Source organism: Takifugu rubripes, chromosome 9, assembly GCF_901000725.2.
Source record: "Takifugu rubripes chromosome 9, fTakRub1.2, whole genome shotgun sequence".
In the NCBI taxonomy this organism is placed as follows: Eukaryota; Metazoa; Chordata; class Actinopteri; order Tetraodontiformes; family Tetraodontidae; genus Takifugu; species Takifugu rubripes.
Window position 1 is genome coordinate 5,888,094 of NC_042293.1, and position 17,923 is coordinate 5,906,016.

The following is a 17,923-nucleotide window of genomic DNA, read 5'->3' on the forward strand; positions in this document are numbered from 1 at the left end:
AGTCAGACTAAAGTAAAGGGTCAGGCGTCAGTGAAGGGTACTTGAGTCAATCTGCAGAGACCTTTAAGCGTGAGGAACGCTCTTACATAACTACGCACCAGACTGAAATCAATATCCCTCAAAGATATGTGGGACCTCCATGAGTCTCCTATCATTTAGATAAGGAGGGGGAGAATTATCTGATTAACACTGATATTCTGTATCAGACAGCTTCCAAGTTTGTGGGGGTTAAAAGGGTCCAAACACATTTTCTTCTGTTACTGAATCTCATTCATTAGCCAGGGTCATGTGACATCGCTAATATAATATAATATAATATAATATAATATAATATAATATAATATAATATAATATAATATAATATAATATAATATAATATAATATAATATGTTTCACTGTGATGGAAGCACATTAGAATCCACTGACAAGGTATGTTGTTTTCATGATGGCAGTAATTTATGAAATGTTTCCTGAAAAAGAACACAGTAAATGTGTGCGCTGAGTGGAACGCAGTGAAAGTACGTTATACTATACGTGTATGGGACTACCATGGGCTGGTTACAACAATACTGGTGAGATCTGGAATGTTTGGCAAGTTAACTCATGAAAGTTATAGATTATTATTATTTCATTTCAAATATCACAGAAAAATCATATTTCCATTCTCAGGTAGGAATTTAGATGTTACATCAACAGTGCTCAGGTAATCAGAGAAACTGAGAGTTAGCTCTTGACTAGTTAGAGCCTGTTGTGGCTGTACAGTTTTGTCAGTTTTGTTGTGTATTTAATAGGACTGATTTCCATTTGCAAACCTCAAGGTGGTTGTTCTTGATGGGTAAAGGTCATGTCAGGATTATAAAACATCCTGTTTGGAAGTTTTGTCCTGACTTTAGCTCCGCAGACAAAACTGCTGCTCAGCTGCTTCAGAAGGAAAACATGCAAAGTATGCGCCCTAGTCCAGTAGGGTCCAGTAGGGGGCCTACTGGACTGTGAACAGTACAGTAGGTGAATCTACCTCTTGACGACGCCTCTTGTGCAGCACCAGCGTTACTCATGACTGTCACACCTCTTGAAAGGCATTTGCAGATATCAGTGTACACACAGCAGCAGTTGCACTGCTCTCACCTGCTGCTCATACTGAAAACTTTCTGTTGACAAACCAGTTAAGTCTGAACACCAGAAACCCCAAGACTGTAGAAATTTGAAGGTGGGGAGTCAATTGGATTTCCTATCCAATCAAACCGAGAGTACAGAGATGTAACTCCTCTAAAACCACAGAAAGAAAACAAGTGTTAATGGAGTGATTGGTGTAATTACCCTCCAATCCTCCAGGGGCAATAACAACTGTACTAGATTAAGTATATACTATTCTATTGTAAGCCTTAATCTTAAGATTCCCTCTCTCGCTGCCTTTGTATGTGTTTGTGTGTAAGTTTGTGTGTATGTCTTTGTGTATGTATGTGTTTGTGTGTGTGTGCACATCTCTGTTTGTGGATGTGTGTGTGTTTGTTTGAGTGTGTCTGCATGTTCATGTGCGTGTGTGTGTGACTGTGTGCGTGTGAGAGAGATGAACCTGCCCCTTGTTCTTGCCCCAATAACTGCTGGGCCAGATTCATGATGAAGCCTACAAGCCAAAAAGAAACAGTTTTAACAGTGGTCAGATTTTGATAAATATTTTTATTTTCATCATTTCAGAACAAAACAGGAAGGGGACAGTACGATGAGAGGGTTATTTATGTAGCTGAGCTGGTGACGGCAGCCTGTTCATCTGTCGTCGTGGAGACGGGGCTGGAGAGCAGCTGAATGTTGAGTCCAGCTGCTGGATGGGAACTGAGATACTCCACCAGCGCTGGGTTCTGTCTGAAATGACGCCAGGCCAGCAGGTGCCTGTACTCAATACTGCGGATGAACACCGCCTTGTAAACCTGAGCACAAGCGCACACACACACACACACACACACACACACACACACAGTGTTATATTAGGTGACCCCACCTGGAGCTCAAATGTAAGCCACCTGCTGAGTTGTGTTTGGGGATTTTAGAGTCCTAGCAGCAGCTTTGTGATTGCTGGGATTTGGCGAAAGTTATAAACTCTTAAATTCAGCCTCAAATTTAAAGATGTAAAAGTTTGAAATTTTCACGAATAAAGACAATCCGCCTTTAACGGTAGGAGTTTCGTGATTCTGGGCTTTGGGTGATCCTGTGGGTATGGACAGACCTTGTGGAGATCTTTCACCTCCAGGTGGCTTGAAGTTTCCTCTGTGGGCAGCAGGATGCAGTTCCACGGACTCCAGTCTCTTCGACGGTCCCAGCGAACAAAGTCCAGAGCATCCAGGTCGCTCCTGTCTTTAAAGGCTGAGCAGAATGTCCAGACATCCTCCACCAGGTACTGAACATCCTCCACCTACAGACACATGAGTTTTGATGAAGATGCTGTGACAGAGGAAAAGGCCAAACTAGAGAGATGACCTGCAGCAGGAAGGTGATTCTGGCCTCTTTGTTCAGCTGCTGCTCCTCAACCCTCAGTCTTAACAGCATGTTCTTGTAGCTGCAGACGTCCTTGCGGGTTCTGGCAACACTGTCAAGCGCAGTGCATCTACGGCATCGACTAATCTGGTGGCTGCCAGCAGGCAAGTTAAACTTTGTAGAGAGCAGGACGCGATGGCAGCTCTGGCAGAAGAGTGTGTCAATTTTCTGAGAGGGACTCTGAGGAACCTAGAGTCAAGGTGAAGAAGATGTGTGTTTGAACAGTGTTTCCATGAGGAGGTGACCCTGATGGTGCGCTGCTCACCTCCAGCAGTTTGGACACTTCTGGGTTAACCTCTGGTTTTTTGATGTACTGCAGGAAGAGCGTGCTGATCCTTTTCCTCAAACCCTCCAGATTGTCTGACCTGACCCCTCGTTTCATCAGATCCACCTCCCTGTTAATCAAGCCCATGATGTCCTCTGTCAGCTGACACCTGTCTTCCTGTCCAGAAAAGCAGCAAACATCAGGTCCACAACCACCGTTCTCAGAGGGAAGTCCACTACATCCCCGCACACAATTGTGTGAGTGTGTGTCACCTGGACGGTGTCTCTTAGCTTCTTCAGCATACAGACTCTCTGCTCTGAGCTCTCAGGGGCCACAATGATGGAGTTGTAAACATCTCGCAGTTCTCTTGCTCTCCTGATCTGCTGATTGTCGACCTCGATGGTTTTACCTCCTGCTGCTGGCCATCGATGAGGGGCTGCTGACTGACACGGCATCACATATTAGCATGAGGGGGGGGGGGGGGGGGGGGGGGGGAGGGGAGGAGAGGAGAGGAGAGGAGAGGAGAGGAGAGGAGAGGAGAGGAGAGGAAGCCATGACCCAGCAGTGTGACAGAGGCCTGCCAGGTGAACATGTTTCTGAACCCTGGCAGCCTCGGCCTATAGCAGCATACCTAAGATGTTAACCTAATAATTAGACGACCCTCTAAATATGATAATTATGTCTAGGATAATAACAGGAACTACAGAATTACTGACAATAAGCTTTTTCAAAGGGGGAGGTTTTAAGTCTAATCTTAAAAGTAGAGATAGAGTCAGCCTCCCGTACCTGGACAGAGAGCTGATTCCACAGCAGGGGGGCCTGGTGGTTAAATACACAGCCCCCCATTCTACCTTTAGAGACTCTGGGGAGAGGAGATGTCTGAACTCAAAGATGATGGATGGAGACAGGTGAAAGCTGTAATAACCTCTGACCTTGTCCAGCAGCCTCCTGACATAGCTGTCATGGTTGCTAGCCTTGGCCTTGATTTGAAGGCGCCCAATGGCGGCTATGTGCTGTGTCTCCTGCTGGACCAGTGAGCAGAGCGCTGCCGTCTTCTCAGCTCCTGTTAGGGTGGAGCAAATTTGCTGCTCCGCCATCATCCTCCACTCTGAAAAACATGTGGATTAATTCATATTCAAAACCTGATCAAAGAACATGTCTGTAATCATATGACACAAGGAATACGTCTTACTCGCCACTGAGCGGTACAGGTCATTGAAATCTTCCTGCCGCTGTGGGTTTGACCAGCGCTGGTGACGTTCCCTCATTTGGTACCTCTTTTCCTCCTGCCTCCTCCTGACCTGCTCGTTCTCCCAGGCGAGCCGGTGATCCCGTTCCATCTTCAGCATGCCCACTTTCTGCTGGGCCAACCAGCGTCGCACAAAAGACTGCAGACAGATCACCTGGAGCAGAAAACACCACGTGAGTGGCTGACGTCAGATTGATAAGCAACACCCACCCCTGCACAAATATTCTCAACACTGACTATTCTCAACTAATTAAGCATTTCTGAGTCCAACTGCTGTCAATTTCTTTTCAGTAGGGGGATATTGCTCCTCAGGCCCAGGTTGATCATTGACAGAAACTCTTTATAGAACACTTTATAACTGCACACAATTACAGAACTTTGGTCAGTGGGGAAAAGCTGCCAAATGATTTGGTAGCTTAGCAACAAATCAGCAGCTGGATGCTTTTACTGCTGTGACATCCATTGTGAAACAATGATTCACAACAGCCACAACATCTACAGCCGCTGATGATCTGTTACCAGACAGACATCCAGTAAAACAGCACCAGTGGCAGTGTGGACTCACGGCTCTCAGGCGCCACTCCTGATAATCGCCAGCCGTCGCGTAGTTGCCCGGAGAAACCAGCTTGTCCTGGCAACAAGAGACGAAACAACCGACCCTGGTCATCTGAGTAGAGACGTCAACTGCACACTGCTGCTCCTGACACCTGAGCTCCACTGTCTGATGAATCAAGAGACAGACAATCAATCAATACATCAGTCAGGTCATGGCTACATCTGCTGAGAAATTCGTGGCTACATCTGCTGAGAAATTTTACTATTTCTGCATTTTAGTGTGAAATTTTACCATTTCTCAGCAGATGTAGCCATGACCTGACTGATTGCTCATCTGGTCATAGCTACATCTGCTGAGAAATGCTAACACTGGTACAGAGAGGACTGGTTGACAGAGGGAGCACTATGTTGTGGTGGTGATAGTTACTATGATAAATATTGGTGTTCTCAGGTTAAAAACCTTTTAAGTAGAGAAACATTTTAACAGCACATGTTTTATATTCATTGTTGTCTCCGTGGTAAAAGCTTGAACTGATGTTGTTGTTTTTAGTGTTTTGCTGTCACCTGTGTGTCGCGGCTGAACAGCTGAACTCCTCTGTCAGGTCTCTTCTTCTGCAGCGTCTGCACAGCTGCGTGATGGTACTCCACCCCTGTCAGCTGGTGTCTGTATCCTCCCAGGAACCTTTTCTGATAGCAAGGATGCTCAATCTCTACCATCAGCTCCTGGTAGTCACCTTCATCTGAGATCAAGGAGTCAATCTAAACACAGATGATCTTCCTGCACAACATCCTCTTCTTCCCTCCAATTTCCTTTCTTACCAGTCTGGACCAGGACCGTGAGGACATCTGGCATGAAGTCATTCTCTATTGTTATCACGGGGTGAAGTGGGGAGGTGCTTGGTTGGGAGGAGCTAACCTCCATCACCATCAAGGTGGATTCATTAAAGACACCCGTCTCCGTCAGAGTATGCTGTTCGTCCACTGCTGTACATAAGAATGGAGGTTTCACTCAGACTCCACCTTCTTCCTGTCCTGAAACATTCACTTTCAAAGTGCACCAGCACAGGTGTAGATATTATTCTGCTGGGCCAGCAGGTGCTGGCTGTATTTTAGTGTTCAACAAAAAAGAAACCTTTTTTTTCTGTCAAAAATTGAGTTGCTGTTCTCTCACATTCTACATTATTCTATCATGTTCTATGGCGTTCTTAGTGTGGTTAACGGTCAGCACAGATGCTAATTGCTCAGGGTCTAGACATCTGCACAGCAGTGATGACTGTGCTGACCAAAAAGACTCACCTATGGTCAGACTGGACTCATCTGTGGTCAGACTAGTCTCAAATGTGGTCAGACTGGTCGCATCTGTGGCCTCTCTGCTGCCCTCTGTTGGCTGTTCTGCAGCACGTTGCTGATTTGATTCTCTCTTATCTTCCATCACCTTTCAGACATGAGCATGAAGATCTGTGAATCATTTCAAAGGTCATTCATAGATCAGCGGCAGATCCTGCTCAAGGTTCGGAGCAGACTCCGCCGAGGCCCCGCACATCTGAACGTCACAGAAAATCGTGGCAGTAACTCAGTCCACGTTGAAGCGCACGGTTTGGCGTTTTTGGTGCCTGAACCACAAACATGCCATATATAACCGTGAAACTGCAAAATGTTGATGGATTAATTTAAATTACTGGTGGAGTCCAGTGCGTGTGTGTCCCTCCGTTTGTCCTGCAGAAGAACAAACACCCTTGTCAATATCTCACCTGCTTGTCTTGTGTAATTATTTCCATAACTGCTGACTGTCGATATTAGTCAAGGTGAAAAAGCGGTTGAAATACAACAACGCAGCTGTAATAGAGTATGCTGCATGAAATCAAAGCTCCTACCATCCTTTGATCTTTATTTTGGTTAACACCTTTTTTCTTGGTACAATATTTAGACATACATTCACTATTCCTGCTCGTGACACAGGTTTTGTTGTATTTTTGTGATAAACGTGAAAACTGTCGGACTATGACAGGGACGCGCCAGTCTCAAACTGAAACAGCTCCTAAGCGTCCACTTTGCCATCAGATGACGCTGCTCTTCGCAGAAGTTTCGTCCTGCCGCCACTTCCAACAGTTCAAATTCAATTATCACTTACCGACTTCGGTTCGAAAACGGCGGAAATATCGGTTTCCTTTAAAAGACACCCAGAAAGTTTCTTTTTTCCGTCCTGGCAGAGGAGAGGTGAGAAACCTCAGCCCAGATACCTCTGAACAGCTACGTGAGTTCACGCGAAGTCAGTTGACGCGTTGCTATAGCAATCGCGGACTGGGTCCGCCTTTAAATACACAAAAATAAACATTAGCATTGTGACTTTATTTATAGAAATTCGGTTCATTGTTGTCAAGGTGTCCAGTTTTACTGCACAACGTCCATGCATACTGAGGAATAAGCAAGCGAATCTCTCCAATGTCTTCAGCCTGGTAGCATATTTATTACAGGAACATGAACTCACTCGGTATACCGCGCTCTTAACCGGAACATACAAGGAGCTTCCGCTGCGCAAAACGTCACATCCTACACGTGACATAAACAGTGTACAATACCACAAAATACAGTACTATAACTAATAGGGTAAGGGTGTCATCAAATAACAACACTTAACAGTAAAATCAAAAGTTTTTGGTGAATTTTGAACTGATGAAATGGAAAAATATTTAACCTGAAATTATTGTCTTCCTGTCCTTCTGGTCTTTTGTCTCAAATTTTGACCCCTGAGAAAGTAGGAAGTATTAAAATACATAAAAATTAAGTTACTGGTGCAAAAATGGACTTTTGTGTCTTTTTAAAGTTTGAACATGACGTGGATGAATTCTATTTTGGGGGATTGTGTTTGCTTTGAGCTCAAAATAAAGTTTTGATGGGTTCCAACATGAATCATACAGTTAGAGGCAGAAACATGTTTGTCAGATGAGTTCAGACACTCGTCTGTGGACAGCGACACTTTGGGAGGTTTATGTTGAGCTATATGTTGTTATTTCAGTCTGGGGGTCAGATGTGGCGCCTTCAGATAAAGCTCCAGTCAGCTGCTGATGGGGGGGGAGTCCAGAAACCCACTGATACTCTTCACGCAAACACGTGAGGAAAACGGACGCTGTGATTGTTCTCAGCACTGCAGCTAATCTGACCCTTTTAATGCTGACAACTATCAGAATTTTGCTGAAGGCATCAGGATGATTTTGAAAGTGTTAAAACAGTTGACAGTTAAAAATCTTCAAATGTTCCTCTATCTGAGAGAAAACAGGATTCACTCCACTGTCCTTTGTTTTTTTGAGAAATCTCCATCATTATCATCATCAATTTAATTGTGTGAATGCACAAATGTTGAATCGAACAACATGTGTCGGCGAGCTAAAGCCCCAGACAATTGTGAGATCAGAAAAGGAAGATTTCTGCCAAATACGACAAAGACCCAGCTTAGACAGCACAATGGGTCTAGTAACCCGACTCTATTTAAGAGCAGCAGCCGCGATTGGACCCTCCAGCAGGTCACAACATATAAATGCTTCATCAGAGCAGCAGTGCAACACGCCACCAGCAAACCTCCAGGTGAGAACTTCAGCAAACCTCCAACATTTGGGACATCTTCTGTTTTAATTTTTAGTTTTGGCTGAATTTTGTTTTTAGGCAGGAGAAAATAGTCATTTATGACTCAATTCAGAGTCTTGACTAGCTGGATTAGCTGACATTTGCTTACACATTTGGCTAACATGGTGCTCAGTCTAAAGGGAGTTTACCAATGTGCCTCAGAAACCTCCTTTATTCACATGAGCATCAGCAGGACAATGTACACTCATGAAGAAGATGGTGAAGATGAGCTCAGTGACTACATCACCCAGCTAAACATTCACGAGTCCTGCCAAGAATCCTTTCTGAAGTCTGCAGCAAGGTACCACACAACATTTCAGTATGACAAAAACTACACTAGCAGTGCCTGTGCTGCTCAGTAAATACTAGCTTACTGTAGCAATATTACAATCATAACGGAGGATGCTAATCCCTGATGAGGCTTCATTCTTTCTCTCTTAGCTTAGCAGCAGAAACGGATGAAAACCTGAGAGTTTTGGCTGCAATCGATCAAGGTAGGTGAGATTCACCTTCAGTATCAAAGAACAAGCAGCTCAACGGGTTTTGATCTTGTCTTCCTACAAACAATGGGATATCCTGATATTACTGCACTGGAAAGGTGAGGTGCTGGTGCTCACAGATCTGCTGAAGGGCTCTGGGGCCTTCAGAGAGTGGGACAGTCGTGGATGTCTTCCGCTCCATCGAGCTGCAGTCCAGCCAGTTCTGGAAGTTCTAAAGACAGTTTTGAGATGTGAGTTGTTCTGTATGATGTATTGATTTGTTCACACAGATGATGTTTTTCCACTGATTGATAAATTGACCGTCTTAGCTGCTGTCCTAACCATATGCTAACTTACACAAAAGCACCAAGATTGTAGTAAGGCCAGCTGAAGATGAAAACATCACTGAGATGAGAAGTTTGGCTCTCACTGACAAAAATAACCCAGGACATAGCTGGACATCGAGTTGAGCTGCTCAGCTGCCAGGTTAGCAAGTCGACCTCCAGGAATGTGGACCCTGATAATCTGCATTTGTTTACAGCGGCGACTCAGCGGCTCAGCCTGGAGGAGAGGACGGCGGCGGCAGAAGGAGAGACGCCGCTGACGCTTGCGGTCATAGCTGGACTGACACACAATGTGAGGACGCTTCTGGAGCACGGAGCATCGCCACACAATACCAACGGCAAGAAAGAGTCGCCACTGATGCTGGGTAAAGATGGCGGGAGGATGAAAACCTAGCCCGGTGAATCAGTCGCATTAACACGACAGCTACAGAGTCCATCAGCCACAGCAATTCCTCCTGAGTTCTAACATCTCCTCTCAGTTAAACCCTGAAATCATAGAAAAGCTGAGCAACAGCAGCACCATTGACTCTCTGAAGGACTCCATCTTACTTCTTCTGTCGTTTCTTCTCAACAACACCCGCTGATGTGTCCCACCTGGCAGCAGTGAAGGCGGGCTCTTACGAGATGACGCACCTGCTGATCACCTACGGTGCCTGGGCGGAGCAGGTCTGCTGGAGGAACTGGACGGCGACGCATGAAGCCGCCAAACTGGGCAACACAGACATCCTGATGCTGTTGCTGAGGAATGGAGGCCGTGTGAACCACAAGGATGTGACGGGTGCGACACCTCTCGCCGTGGCGGCCGAATATGGCCACGCCCACATCGCAGAGGTTCTGCTGAGCTGTGGTGAGTATGATGAAAGTAGACTTGTCTAAATGCTGGTGCACTCTGCCAGAGGTGTCCCATCTCCTTTGTGCCTGCTCAGGTAGCAGAATCAACTCTCAGGCCTGTAATGGGGAGAGCGTCCTGCTGGATGCCGCTGGATCAGGAAACACAGCCTGTATCCAACTGCTGCTGGACAACGGAGCCGACGCCAATCTGCCCAATGCCACCGGACACCTGCCCATCCATAAGGCTGCGTATGCTGGACACTACCAGTAAGTTCTGGATTGACGGGTGGGACGACCTTCTGATGACTGACACAACCTTGATTTGTTGTCATGCAGAGCTGTGAAGATGTTGATACCTCTGACCACCAAGAAGGCCATCAAAGAGGCGGGTCAGAGCCCAGTTCACTCCGCAGCAGAGGGAGGCCACAGGCGCTGCCTGGAGCTCCTGCTTGCTCACGGCTTCGATGTCAACTATCGAATGGATGCCAGGAAGTCTGAAACCTACCGAGACATGAGGAGGACCGCCCTGTACTTTGCTGTCTCCAATGGAGATGTGGAGTGCACCAGAATCCTGTTGGCTTCCGGTGCAAAGACAGATCTAGACCCATTGTGTTGCCTCCTGGTGGCAGTTCGGTCTGGCTGCTATGACATCGTGAAGCTGCTCCTGGCGTCCAAAGCAGACGTGAACCGTTACTTTACAGTGGTGAGTGACACGCTCTTTCCCACTGCCCTGCAGTACTGCCTCAAGGATGAAGTGATGATGAGGCTTCTGCTCAACAACGGATATGATGTAGAAAAGTGCTTCCAGTGTCACCATGACAACGCCTCTGACACTGGGGATGAGGGGCAGCGGAAAATTCCAGTGAGTCACAACTTAAATGAGGTTCTCTGCTGCCGATATCAGCCTGTCTGTGTGCAGGTGTGCAGGAGGTCTTCTGCTCTCCCATGTTCACCAGTGGAAACTCTGAGCTGAGAGAATTGAACGTCTGAGAACACCAGAGAGTTACTTGGTGTTTTAGGAGTGTGTGTTTGAGTTGTGTTGTGTCACTCCTCTCTGCAGTTCTGTGAGTTCATGAGTCTTTGCTGTGTGCTGCATCTGTCTGGGAAGGTGGTCCTGATCCTGCTGGACTACACCAGCCACGTCCACATCTGCTCCAGACTAGGAGCCATCCTGGAGAAGCAATCAGAGTGGCCTGAAATACGTCGAGTCCTAGGTGAGTGTTCTTAGTTCCAGCTTTTCCCGATCCAGAACCCCAGAGAGATGGCCCTGAACCTTAAACCAGAATCCTGAACCTGAGGAGCAGCATCTGAACTTCTGCTAATGACGGAGATTCACAGTGTTTATCAGCCACAACCTGCTAACATCGGGGCCACTCAGGATGTTTTGTGTCCCTGTTGCAGGTAAAACTGTGATCTGATTGGCTTGTTTCTATGACCCCCTAGGTACCCCTCGCTCTCTGGGGCACCTGTGCAGGTTACGGATGAGGCGGAGCCTAACTCTGAAGAGACTCAACAACCTCGAAATCATGAATTCACTCATCATCCCACCAGGGCTACAAAGGTTCCTCCTGTATCAGGAACTTGACCTCTACACTTCTACAGGATCCTGAATGCACCATGACCTCACCTGAATGCATCATCTCTTTTTACTACTTTGAATTAATTTTTTATATTAACTTTTTTTCAATCACTTTTACACGATTGTGATGTTTATAATTTTTTGTGATGTTTAATGTTTGGACCATCAGAGCTACCATAGTTAAAAACGCTGAACAGCAAAATAAAAAAAGATTGACTTCCTTTCACACACACACACACACACACACGCACACACACACACACACACACACACACACACACACACACACACACACACACACACACACACACAGTGATTATAAACTTTGTGTGGATACAAGAAGAAAGTTCAAAAGTTTGTTGAATGAAAATATTAAACAATGTGAATAAATGTTTCACCTGAAGGTTCTGCTGGTTTTGGGTGGAATGCAGTAGCTTTTGGACAGCAGACTCTGAGGGCCACCTGCTGTTCTGTTAAAACATTACTGATTGAAGGAGGTTTCATGATAGATCATCTCAGTTGGTGTCTGCAGAACAGAAATTCTGACATCAAAAGTTTCTTCTGAGTGCCTTTGTCTTCAGAGGGGCCAATGTTAAAATGAACTCTGATTTTTCACTTTTCAGTTCTCAATCTGTAAAAGGGATTGTTGAAACCTTTCAGGGTGTTTAGAATCCTCGGGAGGGACATCAGGAGATCAGCAGAGAGGTCAAACCTAGAGAGGAGCAGCAACCTGTAATGAGGACGAAATGATCCAGCCTCCGGTTCTGCTTCTGGAAAGTTCTCTGAGACACCTCAAAACAACATTAAATTTGTATTATCAAATGACAATTTCTTCTGCAGCACTATTATATTCTGTAGAAGTCCATTAGGCCAAAGGCCACACTGTTGCCATTAGGTCAACAGACAAATTCAACTTGTCGAAAAAATCAATTATATCCAAATATTAAAGGCTTGCTTGAAAGTCTTTCATTAAACTTAAACCTTCATCATTAAATGATAAATTCATTCATTAAGCCTGATGAACTAATGTTTCTTTCTTTGAACAAGTGACCTTTCTCCAACTAAATCTATATGCAGGTCAAAGGTCAGACCAACAGCAGATTTATGGCACGTTCTAACTTCAGTCTGGTAATCTGACACTAGGGTTGAGCAGCTCCACACAGCCGCTCATTGAGAGATTCCAGCTGTTCCCAGGCAGTCACACAAGAAACGTTGTTTCTGAGGGAGCCGTTGAAAACTGATGCTTTTCTAATCTGTGAAGTCTTGTTCCGAGATTCAGGCAGATCAATCTCAAATCAAATCAATCTTTATTTATATAGCGTCTTATACAATCAAAATTGTTTCAAGGCAGATGAGACGCCAAAGATTTCACGTCTCCAGGTTTGAGGTTAAAGTTGAACTAAAGTTGCCTTCTGTTTCCTTCATTGTCTGATGAGCTTTCAGCACTTAGTCTTCACATTCCTGCAGTAAGCCTCTGGTGGGCCTCCCTAAAAAAAGACCCTCACATTCCATCCCCTTTCCCTTGAAGACTCTGGACCTTCTTACAGGCCACATCAGTGATCAGAAGACGATGGACTGAACAGATATCCTGGTTGATTCCTGTTAGGACCATGACTTCCTTTGGGTACCACAGAGAGCTGAAAATGTATGAGGAGGAGGGGGATGAAGATGAACTGTTGGCAACATTGTCCTCTGAGGAGCTGCAGGAGTTGGATAGGGAGCTGATCCATCTTGATGACAATATTCCAATTGGAATGAGACAGAGAGTCCAGACGGTCAAGACCCCGATTGTTCAACAGGGACGCTTTGCTGAGGTTCTGGGAGGAGAACAATAAGCTGCTCGAGAGCTACAGCAGGATGGTTTGTTCAGAGCATCACACCATCAGAACATGCTTAAACCACAGAGACGAACCATCCTCAATCAATCATCACTTTCTTTTTAGGTTCCTGCAAAATTCTAACATAAAGCCGTTGATATCTGATGGCGGAAGCACATGACAGCAGTGCTTTTAGCTGTGCTATGTTGTTCCTCCACAAATTCCACAATTCATAAAGTTGCAACATTTCTGATTCAACAGATAAAAGTTGACATATTTAACAACTGAAATCAGAAAAATCAGAGGAAATGTCTACAAGACAAATAAGAAATACATGAAAGTCAGAAAGACTTTCCACCAAAGAAATATAAATATCACACGCTCCTGTGTGTGTAAGTGTGTTTTCTGCAACTGCAGTCACTCTATGATCACATCTTCGCTGTGTCACACACTCGTTCCCTATTCACTACTCACTACATGGGTACTTGGATTGAGTGAACTACGTAGTGCACTGACTTTAAAATTATCGTTCGGACACTATGGCGCACGTAAAATGACGTCATGCTGTCGCATAATAATTACGAACCACGGTCGACGGTAAAAGTGGCCAGGTCCATTTACTTATTTTAACCCATCCGAAACACACCCCAATACATTCAGCGGTCGTTTTTTGGAAATGCAATATTTTACGCTAGAACTAACTTCATATAGTAAAATAAAATATTAATGTCAATAATAATAAAATTGTGGCAGGACGAGGAACGACTCGGACAGAGCAGATGGTTTAGACGTCTTTATTCTGCATCCGGCAGACAATACCAATTGGCGCGTTGAACAGTGCATCAAATCAAGGGCTAACCACGCCCACCACCCCATGCATCACCTGGGTGTGAGTTACACCCCAATGTGTCCGCCACAAAATAACAATTACTTATTACCTAAAATAATTAGTGTCTCAGGACATTTTCAAGCCAAGATATGATGGCACATTCTCAAGTCATATTCCACTGTAGTGAAAACATTTAATAAAGCAAATTTTCATCAAGAAATGGATCCAGTGCTACTTTTCATCTTTGCAAATAATATTTTAATTAGCCTGGTGAGGAACAGACGATTCTAAAGAACAATTTTAAGTGTGTGTGTGTGTGTGTGTGTGTGATGGGGGGGGGCAGTGAAGGTTGATTGATTTTTTTTTTTTACACATTTATGTTGTAATATTTTTAAGATGATCATCTTGGACCCCTACTGAAAACAATTGTAAACTACATATTGATTTCTTATTTCCCAGAAATTTCATATATCAAACCGCACAGTAGAAATTACGTTAAAAAAAATGTATCCCATCAGCCTTTACGGTAACACGTGATACCGTAAAGGCTGATGGGATACATTTCCAAGTTAGGATGCAGCGGTTGTACACTACTTTTCGCAGTGCATTGTGGGATACATTAAGTGCACTACATAGGGTACAGCGATGCTCACTAAGAATTCGGACACTATTTCAAAATGGCGTACACACTATTGAGTGTACTATTAGGGTATATGGGGGTGGTTTCGGACACAATGCTTCTGTCCTGTAATCTTATGCAGGAGGAGCCACCATCAGACCACTGTGCAGAGCAAGTGACGGTGACCAACGATGACCCCGCCCTCAGCGTCAGGAAGGACGGTGAAACATGGAGACGTCTGAAAAACGACAAGCGGGAAAACAAAGACAAGTTCAAAAACTCTTTGATCTGGATTTAAAGTCATCAGAAGGCCAGTACAACAGAGGAGTCCAGAAAGACTGATTGTCTGGACCAGACCCAGAATCCTGGTCCGGATCCAGTCTCTGACTGGCAGAGCAGGAATCTGGCAAATGTGAACAGAACTCTGGAGCAAATTCTGTCTGATGATCCCAGCACCAGCAAAGTCAACCTCAACAACATCGAAGATATCTCAAAGAAGACTTTGCTCCGCTTTGCCGAGGCTCTTAGCACAAATGCTCATGTTCACGTCTTTAGCCATGCCAACACCCATGCCAATGATCACTTGGCCTTCGCCATCTCCAAGATGCTCAGCAATGCTTTATCACAAAACTGAACATCGGAGTCCAACTTTGTGTCTGGTCATGGTATCTTGGCACTGCTGGGGGAACTGCAGCACAACCAGACACTGATGGAACTCCGCTTCTACAACCAACACCACATCTGTGGGGAAAAGGTAGAAATGGAGATGGTGAACATATTAAGAGAGAACACCACTCTTCTCAGACTGGGTTATCAGTTTGATCTCCCAGGTCCAAGGATGGCACCTAACATCCTAACACGCAATCAGGACAAACAACAACGGAGGAGGCTGTGACAGAAGTCCCAGCAGATGTCCACAGATGGGCCAGGACGAGGGTCATCTGCAGACAACAGACCTCCAGAGAAGCTGGCCCAGTCTAAATCACTGAAGAATCTGAACAAGAATCCTTCTCCTTCACCTTCAGACCCTCCAATAAGGAAAAGTGCCCAAATGATCAAACAACGCAAAGGCTGGGACACCACCAAGAACCAGCACCAAGAATGGAACCCCAGACAGAAGAACTTCAAGAAGAGCCACGATTATAAAGACAGCGGCGATCTTCTCAGAGATCTGAGGAATGTTCTGAAGCCATCACTGCAGAAGAGACGAGAAGAACCGAACCTGCCTCCGCCTCAGAGATCGAGTCACGATGACCTAATGGCGGCAATAAGAGCGAGCAGCATCAGGTCCTTAAAAAGGGTAAAGTTCTCTGAATCTGACCTGCAGGACAAGAGAGAGAGCATCACAGTTGTGAAACCTCCGTCCAGCCACATCTCAAGAGTGTGACTTCCTAACTGATAAGAAGCTTCAGAGGTGCTAAATAAATAAGTCAACATGACTATCTTTGTCCTGGTGTCTGTGATAAGTCTCCATGTGGTCCTGGTGTCTGTGAGGAGTCTCAGTTCATGTTTGTTTCCAGGATGGTGACAGTGACGAAATGTTGTGTTTTGTCATTTTAGGTGGATCTGCGAGAAACATGAATTTCCTGTTATGAATTCAGTTCTTGAGGCTCATCAACTGTGCTGGATGCGACATCACTGTTTTGAGTTCTTCCTTCTCCTTATCATAGTCTTGGAGCGGAACCTTTGGAGATCACAAAAACGACATATGGGTTATGCCAATTAGTTTTGTTTCGTTTATCCCACTTATCCGGATCCGGGTGGCGGGGACAGCAGCTTCAGGAGGGATACCCAGACAGCCCTCTCCCCGGCCACTTCCATTAGCTCCTCCGGGGGGACCCCCAGCCGCTCCCAAGCCAGGCGAGAGATGTAATCTCTCCACTTAGTCCTGGGCCGGCCACGAGGTCTCTTCCCAGTGGGACATGTCTGGAACACCTCTACTGTAAAGGGAGGCGTCCGGAAGGCATCCTAGCCAGATGCCCGAGCCACCCCAGCTGACTCCTCTCGATGCGGAGAAGCAGCAGTTCTACTCCGAGCTCCTCACCCTATCTCTAAGGTTGAGCCCGGCCACCCTGCGGAGGAAACTCATTTCAGCCACTTGTATCCGCGATCTCGTTTTTTCGGTCATCACCCAACGTTGATGGCCATAGGTGAGGATTGGGACGTAGATCGACCGGTAAATTGAGAGCTTCGGCTTCTGGCTCAGCTCCTTCTTCACCATGACTGATCGGTTAAGCACCCACACCACTGCTGACGCCGCTCCGATCCACCTGTTGATCTCACGTTCCATCCTACCCTCACTCGTGAACAAGATCCCAAGATACTTAAACTTCTCCACCTGGGGCAGGACCTCCTCCCAAACCCGGAGAAGGCACTCTACCTTTTTCCAAGCGAGGACCATAGCCTCTGACTTGGATATGCTGATCCCTGCTGCTTCACACTCGGTTGCGAACCATCCCAGCTTTTGTTGGAGGTCCCTGTTTGATGGCGCCAGAAGAACTACATCATCCGCAAAAAGCAGCGACGAGAGCTTCCGCCCACCTTACTCGACACCCTCTACTCCCCGGCTGCGCCTAGAAATTCTGTCCATAAAAGTTACGAACAGAACCGGTGACAAAGGGCAGCCCTGGCGGAGTCCCCACAGGATGCTCCTGGGGATCCGGTCATAAGCCTTTTCCAAGTGCTTTTCCGCTCTCAGAATGCTGGTCTACTTGTGGTTCCCAGAGTTTCCAGGAGTAGAATGGGGGGCCGAGCATTTAGCTACCAGGCCCCCCTGCTATGGAACCAGCTCCCTGTCCAGGTACGGGAGGCTGACTCCATCGCTACTTTTAAGATCAGACTCAAAACCTACCTCTTTGAAAAAGCTTATTGTTACTAATTCAGTAGTTCCAGTTACTATCATAGACAGACAAATTATCATACTTAGGGGGTCGTCTAATCGTTAGGTCACATCTTAGTTATGCTGTTATAGGCCAAGGCTGCCGGGGTCCGGAAACATGATCACCTGACAGGCCTCTGTCACTCCACTGGGTCATGGTTTCCTCTCCTCTCCTCTCCTTTCCTCTCCTTTCCTCTCCTTTCCTCTCCTCATCAAGCAGACTAGTTATGCTGATTCTTGTGTAGTTTTTCTGCTCCCCCCCCCCCTCTATTTATTTACAGGTATCGCCGCCCTCGGAGCTGCATAATGACCTCCGGCCCCGCTGAAG

General features: G+C 45.9%; 3 protein-coding genes across 5 annotated transcripts; 2 read left to right on the plus strand and 1 right to left on the minus strand.

Moving 5' to 3' along the window:
- Positions 1 to 1,657: 1,657 nt before the first annotated feature.
- Positions 1,658 to 7,027, minus strand: iqub (IQ motif and ubiquitin domain containing). The gene is made up of 12 exons (XM_029842234.1): positions 6,730 to 7,027; positions 5,895 to 6,314; positions 5,418 to 5,582; positions 5,163 to 5,338; positions 4,609 to 4,764; positions 3,987 to 4,197; positions 3,727 to 3,902; positions 3,067 to 3,237; positions 2,795 to 2,971; positions 2,473 to 2,718; positions 2,222 to 2,407; positions 1,658 to 1,925 (listed from the first exon to the last, which is right to left on the minus strand). Exons 2-12 carry the CDS (start codon positions 6,028 to 6,030, stop codon positions 1,734 to 1,736), a joined length of 1,992 nt encoding a protein of 663 aa, XP_029698094.1. The 5' UTR covers positions 6,031 to 6,314; positions 6,730 to 7,027; the 3' UTR covers positions 1,658 to 1,733.
- Positions 7,028 to 7,255: 228 nt separating this feature from the next.
- Positions 7,256 to 11,953, plus strand: asb15a (ankyrin repeat and SOCS box containing 15a). 3 transcript variants are annotated; one of them, XM_029842235.1, is made up of 10 exons: positions 7,256 to 8,180; positions 8,382 to 8,520; positions 8,661 to 8,713; positions 8,818 to 8,949; positions 9,240 to 9,407; positions 9,644 to 9,889; positions 9,969 to 10,140; positions 10,210 to 10,735; positions 10,934 to 11,087; positions 11,317 to 11,953. In XM_029842235.1, the coding sequence occupies exons 1-10, from the start codon at positions 7,970 to 7,972 to the stop codon at positions 11,481 to 11,483; spliced, it is 1,968 nt and encodes a 655-aa protein (XP_029698095.1). In that variant the 5' UTR covers positions 7,256 to 7,969; the 3' UTR covers positions 11,484 to 11,953. The 3 variants fall into 3 exon arrangements, with proteins under 3 accessions (XP_029698095.1, XP_029698096.1, XP_029698097.1); XM_029842236.1 differs by having other exon boundaries at positions 10,210 to 10,576; XM_029842237.1 differs by having other exon boundaries at positions 8,081 to 8,180; positions 8,410 to 8,520.
- Positions 11,954 to 13,062: 1,109 nt separating this feature from the next.
- Positions 13,063 to 16,104, plus strand: lmod2a (leiomodin 2 (cardiac) a). Its single transcript, XM_011607142.2, is given in 3 exon segments — positions 13,063 to 13,266; positions 14,860 to 14,938; positions 15,098 to 16,104. Coding segments are annotated over 3 exon segments (1,290 nt in total).
- Positions 16,105 to 17,923: the final 1,819 nt, after the last annotated feature.